At 41.7% G+C, this 12,839-nt stretch overlaps 4 protein-coding genes across 7 annotated transcripts; 2 read left to right on the forward strand and 2 right to left on the reverse strand.

Moving 5' to 3' along the window:
- Positions 1-672: 672 nt before the first annotated feature.
- Positions 673-6,424, forward strand: RB195_019595 (uncharacterized protein; the record flags this gene model as incomplete). 3 transcript variants are annotated; one of them, XM_064187517.1, is made up of 15 exons in its annotated part: positions 673-758; positions 825-919; positions 3,678-3,797; positions 3,871-3,930; positions 3,991-4,040; positions 4,098-4,256; positions 4,321-4,406; positions 4,801-4,872; positions 4,940-5,044; positions 5,109-5,216; positions 5,300-5,405; positions 5,527-5,625; positions 5,783-5,935; positions 6,020-6,174; positions 6,268-6,424. In XM_064187517.1, the coding sequence occupies 15 exons, from the start codon at positions 673-675 to the stop codon at positions 6,422-6,424; spliced, it is 1,611 nt and encodes a 536-aa protein (XP_064043397.1). The 3 variants fall into 3 exon arrangements, with proteins under 3 accessions (XP_064043397.1, XP_064043399.1, XP_064043398.1); XM_064187518.1 differs by having other exon boundaries at positions 825-910; XM_064187516.1 differs by having other exon boundaries at positions 825-910; positions 3,871-4,040.
- Positions 6,425-8,684: 2,260 nt separating this feature from the next.
- On the reverse strand, positions 8,685-9,237 carry RB195_019596 (uncharacterized protein; the record flags this gene model as incomplete). The annotated part of the gene is made up of 3 exons (XM_064187519.1): positions 8,685-8,870; positions 8,931-9,119; positions 9,178-9,237. 3 exons carry the CDS (start codon positions 9,235-9,237, stop codon positions 8,685-8,687), a joined length of 435 nt encoding a protein of 144 aa, XP_064043400.1.
- Positions 9,238-9,455: 218 nt separating this feature from the next.
- RB195_019597 (uncharacterized protein) lies at positions 9,456-11,918 on the forward strand (the record flags this gene model as incomplete). 2 transcript variants are annotated; one of them, XM_064187520.1, is made up of 4 exons in its annotated part: positions 9,456-9,515; positions 9,993-10,073; positions 11,314-11,388; positions 11,571-11,918. In XM_064187520.1, the coding sequence occupies 4 exons, from the start codon at positions 9,456-9,458 to the stop codon at positions 11,916-11,918; spliced, it is 564 nt and encodes a 187-aa protein (XP_064043401.1). The 2 variants fall into 2 exon arrangements, with proteins under 2 accessions (XP_064043401.1, XP_064043402.1); XM_064187521.1 differs by lacking the exon at positions 11,314-11,388.
- A 357-nt stretch (positions 11,919-12,275) lies between these two features.
- RB195_019598 (uncharacterized protein) lies at positions 12,276-12,811 on the reverse strand (the record flags this gene model as incomplete). Its single annotated transcript, XM_064187522.1, has 2 exons — positions 12,276-12,326; positions 12,608-12,811. The coding sequence occupies 2 exons, from the start codon at positions 12,809-12,811 to the stop codon at positions 12,276-12,278; spliced, it is 255 nt and encodes an 84-aa protein (XP_064043403.1).
- Positions 12,812-12,839: the final 28 nt, after the last annotated feature.

Here is a 12,839-nt window from a genome sequence, read left to right on the forward strand (position 1 = left end):
TCACCCACTGGATTTCCTGCCCGAGAAATTGCTAATCTATATGGCATATTTCAGTTCTTACGCTAAACGTATTCCTTGGGAAGATCAGCACAGCCCACCTGTCGTACGCTATACGAATGATGTGGCGGTCTCTGCAATTGCGGTCACAGCCGCCGTCTCACGTCATGGGCGATCAATTTCTTAGGAATTAGTCATATACTTCGTTTTGAAAGCGTTCAGTTCACTTCTCAGATCTACAGAGTCCGAGCTGAATATTCATCATTTGTTTTCGTTAATTAATCTTATGCATCTTTGTGTTTTGTGCTCGACGTGATAGGGCCTGCATATTCGAGTGTTTTTCTGGATATTGGAAATCCTCAATGTTCTTTGCATTTGTAGCCCATTTCTCCCCAAAGTTCATCCATTCATTCCTTTGCTTCCGTCAGATAGCAGCGCAACCGCAGCTATGTATGCTTGTGGTATTAACTTTTTTGTTGCCCTGTGTTGCCTTTTATCTTCCATCACACTCTGGCGAAAATTTCTCATCCACTGCAGTGCATTCTCGGTTGAATGACTTTTTTGCCGGCTATCGACCGCTGCTGCTATGGTGTTCAATTGAGGAAATTTATAGTACTTCGGAGGATTTTTTTTATTTTGTAGATTGTCATGTTAATCGTGTAATCCATGAGCGCTATGACAAACGGAGAAGAGAGCGAGGTTCGAATTTTTTTGGACTCATTAGATATTACTACGGAATCTTGGAAGGACGATGTGGAACGGTGAGTTGCTCTATCTAAATTCACATTACCTTCTTTATTTTGATATACCTCACTATTTTTACGTAGATTTATCGCCGAAAAAATCCGTCCACAAAAGCCGAAGAAGCGCGTTCCTCGGTTTTCGATCGGCGACTTAGACTTCGAGCCTTCAGGTAGCAAAGGTTGAGCTTTCTGTTGTTGTTTATAGGTTGTGTTTTGCTTATACTTGCACTTCTTATCTACCTTGATAAGGCGAATAAATGCGCACACACATCCGTAGTCATTACTGCCCGTCCAGTTTTAGTACTCCTTTCGTGATCCCTGTGTAACTATTCTATTTTATCATTCACGGTATATTAGAGTCAAAACGACATGAAGTACACGCAATCGTGTACGCGGCTTGTTCTCCTAAGGCGCCCCGGTGGAGCGTAGCGGCTAGGAGTGTGGTGAAATCCTTGCTGGCACCACCCATAGCTGCAGTTTGAGACGGTCCCGCTTCGGTTCCAACTGCTGCCCATACCGCGCCGTTTCGAGCGCATACGCAAATGCACCGCAACACACTCGTGATTCATGTCGTTTTGACCCGACTATATAATCGAATGTTTCGTGGTCTCCGCTGAGAAAACTGTTCGTCAATGAAGCGCTAGTAGATCTACTAGAAAGGCATTGACAACAACTTTTTAATGGTTCTATTCTTTGGCTTATGAAGTAAAGAACAATTTCTTATCCCGTTCCATCCTTCGCAAAACAGGCCCTGCACTCTATTTTTCATTGCCGCAGTGACGATTCATGTTCGCATACACTCTACTTTACTTACTTTGAGCAGAAGTGATTTTAGAACCCCAACAACGCTCATACATTCCAAATAAGAACTTTTTGATAGATCAGTGGCATAACTCTCGAATCCAGAAAACAAGGAGGGAAGCTCGCTTGATTCACAGTATGCCAGGAGGGTTTTGTGTCATTCATAGCGATGCTATTTCCCTGCATATTTCGTTCGTTTTCGTTTCTTCCCTTTGTGAATTTCGTTACCTGTGTTCATATCAGTGGTGTCTGAAGATCTAATTTTTCCACTTTTTTTTTGGTTCCAAAACTATGTGAGAGTCAGGTTTCGTATTATATATATATATTATTTTATTTTATTTTTCTATCTGTTTTGCTCAAATTTTCCACGATTTCTGGTTACCTTGTCCCTGTACGCAGGGTCGATTTGTTATGTTATTAAGGACAGCATCCCACGAATCTGGAGTGGTACGGTTTCCAGGTAGATTATTGCTATAGGTGGTCGTAGATTGTCGGTAAGAGGGTGATTCCGTCCATTTTTCCTAATTGCCGTAAAAAACGACCCGGAAGATGCGACTTTGAGCGTTGCGGGGCGCTATTTTCCACAAGGAGTGCTATTGGAGCGCGTCAGCCTTGAGCACGTACCGCATCTTCGGGCCGTTTTTTCTTCCTCACAATCTACGATCCCGTATAGGCATAACTCACATGAAACCCGTACCACCTCCGATTCGAGGGGTGATGCCTTTAAGAGTATTATAAGAAATCTGTAGATCTAAGTTCGGAAACTTTACTTCTACTTGGTCTAGGGCGAAGGAAGCTGAGTTATAACATCTGTTTTTCTATGCGTGTTCATCATTCTTTGTTTTTGTAATCTTTTCGTAATCGTAAAAGAGTCCAAGTGTTAAAATCATCCAAGGTAGCGTTTCCGTGCTGTTACATGCCCGATTTTACGAAATTGACTATGTTAGGAGCTCTCCATGAAAAGGTAGTGTTAGAGGTGTAGATTACGGATATGGGCGTGAAGGCGCTCAATCCTTCCGAATCGTTTTGAAAAATTGCGAGGAAGACGGCTTTTGAGCTCGAATTTCTCCACGATGTACTTTTACTGTAATTTCCCCACTATATCGCGTCTTTCCTGAGGGTCCTCCTCACGTACCGGTCCTTTCGGCAGCCTCTTTTTGTTTTGTTTAAGTAGACTACCGAGATGCTCTCATGGATCTTCATTCGATCTTTCGCATACGCGGCACAAGCACAACGATAGCGCATTACAGGATGCCTTGTGAGAAAACTCGGACTGTTTTCCATGCAGTATTTTCAACATGATTAGGAGAATTGAACGTGATCACGCTCATACCAGTTATCTACACACCGTAACATTTTCGAGTTTGTTGGTATGCTGCCTTTAAGCAAAACTGATAGTCAGCTGCGTATTGTACGAGTGTAGAAAGTATTAATTGGTTTTCCTCTTTGTTAAGATCGTTTGTCTAGCTTGAGAATTCGCAGAAACAGTTAAAGGCATCACCTCACGAATCTAGGGTGGTACGGATTTCCGGTGGAGTATTCGTATACGGGATCGTAGATTATTGAGAGAAGGGTGATGAAATTCATTTCTGCCTAATTGCCGTTGAAAACGGGCCGGAAGGCGTTCCGGCGCACTATTTTTACCACGAGTTCGATTGGAGCGCGCCAGCCTTGTGCACGCGCCGCATCTTCCGGGCCGTTTTTTACGGCAATTAGGAAGAAATGAACGGAATCACATCCCCTCCATAATCTACTATCCCGTATACGAATACTCCACCTGAAATCCGTACCAGCTTAGATTCGTGGGGTGATGCCTTTAATGTTCTCAGTACGATTGAGAAACGCCAGTTTTGAGAAGAATTTCCTTGTTGCACATCTTTGATTTCTCGCTCGTATTCATCAAGCGATGTCCGGACCCGAAAGTGCTGACTTTTCTTTGCTGTTCTGGTATAGTATAAAAGAGTATGTGGAAACACGAAGCAAATACAGAAGAAAATGAGTAATGTAGGAAGATAGGAGAAAGCTATGTTTCATTTGGAAAATCCATTAAGTACTAAACAACACCGACTCAAAATTTTGGATTACGAACATCTTTGGAACATATGTATCAGTTATCCCTTATGTTCTCTTTTCTAGACAATGAATCACCACTCACTTGTGATGCCACGACGCAAACGCTGTGCGAAGAAGACACGCAGCAGGATTCAGAAGCAGCAACTAAGTCGCTTGATCAGATTTCACGAGAGTGGAGTGAAGGTAAATGTCACGTACGATCAACTGTTTCGACTTTCTAGGTTTTGGTTCGATTACACTCTCAGTCTTTGTACAGGGAAAGCCGTCTTGCCTTCGGATGCTCTTCGCCTGGTCAAACGTGGGATCGTCAAGTGTCGTGAGCTAGAGTCACGCCTTACTGCCGAGACGGCTATATTTGTTAGGAGATCTTTTGTAGCTCCTGAAGTATTGAAGCAGTTACCATTTCAAAACTACGATTACAAATATGTATGTATTTTTGGGTAGTTTTCTGTTCCACTACATGTCCGAACATTACCTACCTAGGTGACAAACTCATGTTGTGAAAATGTCATTGGTTACATGCCTATTCCGCTGGGTGTCGCTGGACCGCTGCGATTAAATGGAAAGGAGTTTTACATACCTATGGCCACAACAGAAGGCGCGCTTGTGGCTAGTACGAACCGGGGCTGCAGTGCTATTACAGTACGATCTTTCAACTATAGAGTTGTGAAAGCGGTTCTGAATATTGAACTTCATTTCAATTCAGAGAAGTGGTGGTGTAACAGCGAACGTTTTTGATGAAGGGATGACTCGTGCCCCTGTTGTGAAATTCGCAACGGCTCAGGAAGCTGTGTATGTTTTTTTTTCTAGTGTACGAGTCTGTGCAACACAAATTAAAGATAAGTGTTGTGGATTCTCCGGATAGCCTGTAATAAATCCCTGTAATGATTCTCTCTCTTCCTGGAGTCTTCTTTGAGCAGTGTTGCCAAGGTCTTTCTTCGCTTCGAACTATGTTTTCATTTGCACGTGTGTGCAATTCTTTGACTGAACCAGACTCCTGTTTTATGGACTGCCAAATGTTACTTGCCTTCAGAATTTTTTCCAGTCCCTAATGTGAATAAAATCAATAAATACACTATGCGTTAGTTCCTTAGAGTTCCGTTAAAATCGACTTTTCACTTTTAATACTGGGTTTAACCGTTTTCTTTACACTTAGAGGTGCTGATCTTTTATAAATTTTTTGCAGTGAGTTGAAAAGGTGGTTCGAAGTTGATGAGAATTTTGCGCTGGTTAAAGCTGAATTTGAGTCAACTAGCAGGTATTTCTTGTTTTTCCTGTGTAGAAGTGCGTGATAGAGGTTGCCAATTGTGAAATATTGTCTGCAGGTTCGCACAGTTACGCAACGTCGAGGTTGCTGTGGATGGTAATTTGGCATTCGTCCGGTTTGTTGCACTAACCGGGGATGCGATGGGAATGAATATGGTGTCCAAGTAAAAGAATCCTTACTGATATATAAATAATGTGACCGGTCCTAAACAAAATTTTAAATTGCAGAGGATGTTCGTTGTCTATGCATCTTTTGAAACAAAAGTTCCCCGGAATGCAACTGGTAGCGCTTAGTGGTAATTACTGTGTTGATAAGAAAGCAGCGGCAATAAACTGGTTCGTTTGCACGACTTTCTGCAACAACTTTTCGAGAAAGATACTTGTTGCGTTGAGTGACGTCGTAAGCGATAGCAATTCAGGATCAAGGGACGTGGTCGCTCCGTAGTTGCCGATTGTACTCTTCCAGCCAATGTGGTCCTTTCAGTTTTCAAAACCACCCCAAAACAAATGGCCGAAGCTGCGCAGGTATGGTTTGCGGCGTCTGATCTAGAAAACGTCCCATGAATGGTTAATTATATGGCGGATTTTTCCTCTGTGATCACAAGAATTTGTTATGCTATCACGATAAAATAAATGGTCATTCCAGTCTAAACTCCAATCAGGATCCGACAGAGCAGTATGTATTGGCGGAAACAATGCACATGCTGCAAATGTGGTCGCTGCCATATTTTTAGCTACTGGCCAGGTAATAAGATCATTCGTCTTAGAATTACTAATCATTACCTATTATTGAGAAATTGAAGTTTTCTTTCTACTCCAATTCTACTCACCCATGTTTTCAACCGATCTGAACAGTTTCTTTTGAATCACCCAAACATGATGTATTTTGAACCGACGTTTAGGACCCCGCTCAAGTAGTCTCTTCGTCCATGTGTTCTACGCGCATGGAAGAGACTGCCGATGGTAACCTGTATGTGAGCTGCACGATGCCGTGTGTCGAAGTTGGGACGGTTGGTGGCGGAACGATCCTACGTCCCCAAAACGAATGTCTACAGGTGTTTTAACAAGCACTACATACACATGTCTGAATCTTGTCACAATTCCCATAATTCTAGTCCTGGACTGAGAAATACTTTCAGATGCTGTCGTGTGCTGGACCTTCCCCCTCTACGCCTGGTGCGCATGCCCGTCATTTGGCTGAAGTGATTTGTTCAACGGTATTAGCAGGAGAATTGTCACTAATGGCCGCCTTGGTTACTGATCAACTAGTGTCCAGTCACATGAAACTGAATCGGTAAGCATAGGAGTCAATCCTTGCTAAGTGTAACCGTTATCTGTTGTTTTAATTTGTTTGTGGTTTCATCTCTACAATTTCTACAAATTTCAGTTCCCGACTACAACTCTATCCATCATCACCTCAAATATCATCTTCTCCACAATCAAGATTAGCTGAGAGACCCATTCCCATGGTGAGAAAGGTTCTAGACAAGGAACCACGTGTCAAGAGAAGTTCGGTTAAAGTTGAGTGTTCGAACATCCTTTAAGATAGCTAGCCACTTTTTAAAAAAATTTCCTATTAAATTTCAAATGTCTTTCTACTAGATTCTGCCTTTATCATAGTTGCAGTGAGGGTTTATTGTTTGCGACTGTTGTTTGCACGATAGGTTATTATGTTAACTTTGACGGATGTTTCTCCTGACAGTGTTCTTTTTATGGAAGTTGTATGTTTAAAGCCAAACGTTCTTTTAGTTGTTGTTTTTTGACTTTTATAAGAGGTCATGTGATATTTCAGAGACATACAAAGTGGTATGTGTTCTTAATTGCGATATGTATTTTCTAAAACAAAATGTTATAGTCATCGTTTTATGCTAGAACGAACAGTCTTAGCTTCCTTCAGTTGCTGTAGCTTGTAGTTGATAGAATATAGTTTGATTATTGGAACTGTTGTTGATTGTATGCTGTTGCTGCTCAGCATCGGTGAGATTGTGATTTAAATACTAGTTAATAAACTTACGGAGCTCATGTGAAACACTAGAATCGAAAAATGGTGTGGTTGAGTTGTGGCAAATCGCCGTTACTTCAACTTACTTGCTTTTCTGCGCAACATCTGCGATAGTGATGATCTCGACTAGGAATGGAACTTGATGAAGATTAAGAGAAATTAATGGTAAGTGGAAGTAATAAGGGAGATCCAGATGGCCTGCATGCTGACGTAAGCTTATCTGTACATGAAAAGATTAAGACTTAAAAGTACTGTAAGAGCTAAGTAGTCGACTTGTTCAGTGTTTGGTTATTGTACGGGCTAAATCCACAATTTGACGTAGTTTTATTGGATAAAAATGAAGGAACTATTGAAATTTTTTTTTCATTTTGAAGTTTTGGACTAAGTGAAATGAAGCAGGGATTCTATGGAAATTAACACTAACCGAAAGTGATCCGCAAGTTGATGATAATGTATCCGTGCTGACTGCTTAACAGCATGTTCTGCACTTCTGTTTATCCCGAAGGGTATCGTCTTCGACTGTGCTGGTAACCTGAACACAGTTGAAAAACAGCTGTCACTAGAGTAGTCATTTTTGTTTTTCGAAGCAGTTATTTTCAAGTATAAGATCTTAGTGAGTGATATGTTTGAGGAACAGTTGAAACATTCTCAGGGATTGCGTTGAAATTCCGTTCAATGATTGCTCAAAATTATTCATACAGAATTAGCAGAAGCGCAGCCGTTTACGCAACTGCTCCAAGCTTCGAATCGTCTTGACTCTGCTATACCACTAAATTTTCTCGTTCAAAGTACAGAATGGTGGAGGACTGGTGAGAACTTCATGATGTTCCCTTAAAGGCATCACCCCACGAATCTGAGGTGATACGGATTTCAGGAGGAGTATTCGTATACGGGATAGTAGATTATGGAGAAGGGGTGATTCCGTCCATTTCTTAATTGCTGTAAAAACAGCTAGGAAGATACGGCTTTGAGCGATCCGGAGCGCTATTTCCTACGAGTTCGATTGGAGCGCGCCAACCTTGTGCATGCGCCACATCTTCCGGACCGTTTTTTTACGGTAATTTGGAAGAAATGGGCGGAATCACCCCCCACCCTTTCCTTAATCTACGATCTCGTATACGAATACTCCACCTGAAATCCGTACCACCTCAGATTGGTGGGGTGATGCCTTTAAAAACGTCTTCAGAGAAGACAATTCAAGACAAGATGGGACACCAGAGTTACACAGAAAACTTCCTTTTCATTGAAGTTGTTCTCATATTCTCATTCTATTGTTTAGGAACAATAAAGCCGTTATTTCGTTGAAAAAAAAAAGAAAAAACTTCGTAGATCACATTTGCGAAAGTACACGAACGAAGGCGTTGACACCTTTGAAATAATGCATTATTTTATGCGATGTAGAGTCTCCTTATTCCAACACCTTTTGGGAAATTTTGGCTTGCCTCTTCAGATTGTTATCCCAAGGACCTAAAATGCAAAGGAATGACTTGTGGTGTTGCTTTCTATTTTGTTGATGGATCTATGGCATCCTTTTCTGTTTGAAATTACTTGGCAGAAAGGAACCATATGATATGAACTGTAAACGTGTGCCATCCGTCGTTGGTCTATTTTTCATGGAATTGAACTTGCTGCACTGTCAGGTGCAGCTGCCGCTAACGTCATTAACGTCATTAGCTCGGAGCTAACTTTCTGACTTCTCTCTTCGTATGAATTGTCTTTGCCATGAGTAACACAAGGCACTGAGGAAATATTTACTAAGGGCGAAGATTTAGTAGGATAAATTAGCTGGACTGAATTGTCGCTTATTGAGAAGGAGAGGCGGCACGACGAGCAGCGGCGCGACGAGCGGCGACGCGTGCACGACGAGCGCGGTTTCGTCGGCGAACGCGACGGACTCTGGCGGCGCGGCGATGATGACGGGCTCGCTTTGCGGCGGCGCGGCGAATATTTTTCGCATGTCGTCGGGCGTGGGCACGGCGACGTTGGAGCTGGAAATAGGTGATGTACAATATTGCCTGTAATGAAATCAGTACCACGTGAAACCATACCCTTCTTCTGGCCAAGGACTTTCTTATTCTTCGAACTCGGGCGCCTCTTCTGGCTCCTCTCTTCACTCTGGTCGCTGGTAACTCAAGCTGTGTTTCAGATTCGGCGAGTTCCGTCTTCTCTAGTCCTAGTGCCACGGCATCGTTGCTTTCCTCAACCGCTGCGATCTCGCTTTCTTCGTCGTTTTTAGCCTTAAAAAGAGCCTCATGAATCCATGAACAGAAATCCCCAGCTAAACTCTTGTCTTACCTGATGGGCGTTAACAGCAATGACCAAAAGGCCAACACAAGCAATGAAAATGATCTTCATGATCTTGTGCCATTACGACCACCGAAAAACTCTTTTATAGGCGGCGAAAGAAGCGCCGCCAAACGAGAAAACTCATTCGGATCGTGGAACTCGGTATGGATTATCGTGTAGTTGCAGATATATCTACACATTTGAGTTCGTCGAAAAACCTCCATGGCAATCGAGCGAGCTGGAGCTGTCAATTGCCAATCGACACCTCATTCACCTCATAAGGTTGCATGAATTCGCTAATCCTCCTGCCTATAATTGTAATCGAAGGTCTCGTCAATATCGAGCAAGTTAGTTTTGATTTTGGCTTAAAGGCTGTATGTGTTGAAAAAAATTGAACCACGTACTATTTAGGAAAAATGACAACGAAACATATCCAAGAATAAAATTAATTAGATAAAAAATTGGAATAAGTGATGCGTTCAGGAATTGTCGAGGCAGCCCACTTTTGGCAGTTAACACTTTCTGAATGCTTTTGAAGGAAACGTTTCGAATACTTTAGACGACAAAACAATCCTAATGGTCAGAAGAATATGTTTCCCTAGATGCGAACATGCAAAATTACAGTTTTATGTTTTTACCTACATTAATTTTGACGCGCAACAATCTATCAAATGCACGAAATCGCCGGTCCTCAGATATTTGTGGATGAACCTTCCAAAACATGAAAATTTTGCTGTATCCTTGCATATTTTGGACATACATAAAAAAGCATCCTTAAAAAACTACGGGACTTCACCTAAGAAAGATACCCATTTTTTTTTCAGGGTGTTTGGGTCGATACTGGCACTCTCTCAGTCTCGGAGTGGTCACTACAGCGCGATTTCTACCACAGTCGATTCGACTACGTTAGTTTCTTTACTTCTGTAAAGTATTTGCATTTGTTTTGTTGGGACTGCAAAAGTTAACTAAGAAAGGTCTTTTTTCTTTCCCTTCTCCCTCCAAAAAAAAAACAGGAGATCGAGTTTGTCAGGTACAGTTTGCTATTTTTCAAAGGCAATAAAAGATTCAACATTTCCTACCTATCCTCGTCCTTGTGTCCAGATAATGATTCTATGTGGTCACTTTTTTGGCAGAAAGTAGATTTTCGAGATTTCTGACGACGATGATGGTAGATGTATCATTTTCCATTCTTGAAATAGATAAACTATTTCCATTGATCTTCCTCTCTCCCTCGCAGGTCTCTGTGCTTTAGCGCTTTTAGACTTCAAACAATTCTGAATTGGAGTGAACGTGTTGGCGCATCTCAAGCGAATTGATTAACGCCAGACACCTTATTTCTTACTCTCTACGGGTCGCTCTGGGATGTTGTACTTGAAATTGTAACTTTCTTTTGACAAAGATAGTCTCAACTTGGAAAGTACTTGAAATTGTGCGCCTTACTATTAGTCAACCAACACCTCGACAGCGATCAGCGTTAGGAGATGTCCACCTGAAAGACGCATAACAATTCAATTACTACTAAAAGCGGATAAAGGATAAAGTGTCTGGGGTTAATCAATCCGCTTGGCATGCGCCCCCAAGTTCACTTCAATTCAGAATCGCTTGAGGTTTACGAACGTGTATCTGGCCTATACAATGACTTGCGGTGGCTAGCCGATGTGTCAAGTCAGTGCTTTTATCCTGTCAGACCAGGTTGGTACCAATTTATCGACCCCAGAGGGATGAAAGGTTTGGTGAGCGCTAGGGCAAATTCGAACCTCCGATCGATCGTGCAGGAAACGGAACCTCTAACCGCCACACTACATCAGCCTTTGAATTATTATTATTATTAATTAGAATTAAACCAAAAGTTAGTCTAGAGTTTCTTCAAACGGTTTACTTTTTTCAAAAAATAGAATTAGAGTGAAAACTACAGAACTGTTGTGAGGAAAAAACCCGTGACTTCATGAAAACGTTGAACTATTCACTACCTGCTGAACAGATATCTTAGATATGTGAATGAAACAAATTTTCCAAAACTACAAAATGTTGAGTGCCTGCATCGCTGAAGCAGATTTCTTTTTTTTATGCCAAAGTAAATGATATTTTATTTTCCCTTTATTTTATTTATTTTCTTTTTGTCCCCAAAAGTTTTGTAAATTTTAGAACAACATCGACAGTGCTGAATTCCTAGTAAATTCCGAGAAAAGAAACAACATACCGCGATCGAGGCCACGACAGGTGAGAGATACCGACTAATAGTTTATAGTCCGCGCTGAATTTGTTCGAGCGAGTGGGCGTGACGCGTCTACCGTAGTCCACGTTACTGCTCCATGATACACAGTTTTTCTTTTTTAAATCATATTTAAAAGGTCAGTTAAGAATAGCAATATGGAATAGCGAAAGCGGACTCATTTTTTCAGCTGCATCATCCCAATCGACTCCTCCACTTTGGTCAGATGGTCCACAGATCGCCTCGGGATGAATCCGTGAAAGGGTTGAAGATGTCGAAGACGTACGGCAGCAAAGTCATTCGACGAGTGACCTCGTGGAAGACTCGCGTAAGCGGAGATCTGCATGTAGATCGCGAGCCCGTTAGGGAACTCGACTCAAATTCAGTGATTGAGAAGAAGGCAGTCGAAGATGACTCCGAGTTTATGTCACGATTGATTCAACGTACTACGCTGGCCACGCCTACAGTCTGGAGTATGCAGGACCGGTACGATGGATCCCGTCAAAGCTCTGAGGATTCGGAGTCACGTTTTACATGAAATCGAGGAAGAACGCTTCCATACTGATCTCAAAAGGAGCTTTCTTCTCTTGTAGTTTATGTTTTATGGATTAAGCTGGTGTTTAACGTCGCGTTATCACTTGCTCAGATGCTGTATATATGCATGTAATAGTCCTTTCATACATATTTATTTATTTAACTATTTATTTATTTATTTGAAAACACCCATAGGGGTGTCATAAATGTATCTCACGACGAATGATGGGTAACACTAATACTACCAGTTGTACGTCGTTTCCAGCTTGTTTTCCGTTGGCTTTCGAACTAAATCCTAACCAGAACTACATAATATAACATCTACACGTACATCTTACACTGTATTAAAGATTTTCTTTACTCAAAAGTTGCTTGGATTTGCTCTGCGTAATTCTTTGCATTGATTTTTCTCCTGAAAAATGTCTTTGAGAACTGCATTGCGAGATACATAGCATAGTACAACTACTTTTTCGCGTCGCAAAGAAGAAAAACGAGATCAGAAGATTAAACGATCAAAGATCGAAAAATAGAAAGATCAAATGATCAGAGCATTGGCAACAATGTTCTAGGAATTGTCAGCACTGGTCCGTTCTATTCGACGAATGTTATCCGTGCGAAATAAATCAAGAGCACCTAAACCTCTCGGTTGAGTTTGAAGTCCGATAGTGATACAAAGAGCCGGTGAAGCCTCACGTCTGAACCTTTCACAATTGCTGCATCGCTTGGATCTCTGCACCAGATGTAACGGCTTGCGCAGCTAGTAATTTCTGGCCGGAGTGTGCTTCTTCTGAGTCTAGAAGTATTTTGGATTTGCGGTAAATATGTCGAGTGGGTAACAAAGGTAATGCGTGTCTTCATTCGGGCTGATTCCTGTCCATGAGAGGGATTCAATACCATAGTTTCAGTAGCTGTGTAGTGGAAACGA

This window comes from Necator americanus, chromosome II (assembly GCF_031761385.1).
Source record: "Necator americanus strain Aroian chromosome II, whole genome shotgun sequence".
In the NCBI taxonomy this organism is placed as follows: Eukaryota; Metazoa; Nematoda; class Chromadorea; order Rhabditida; family Ancylostomatidae; genus Necator; species Necator americanus.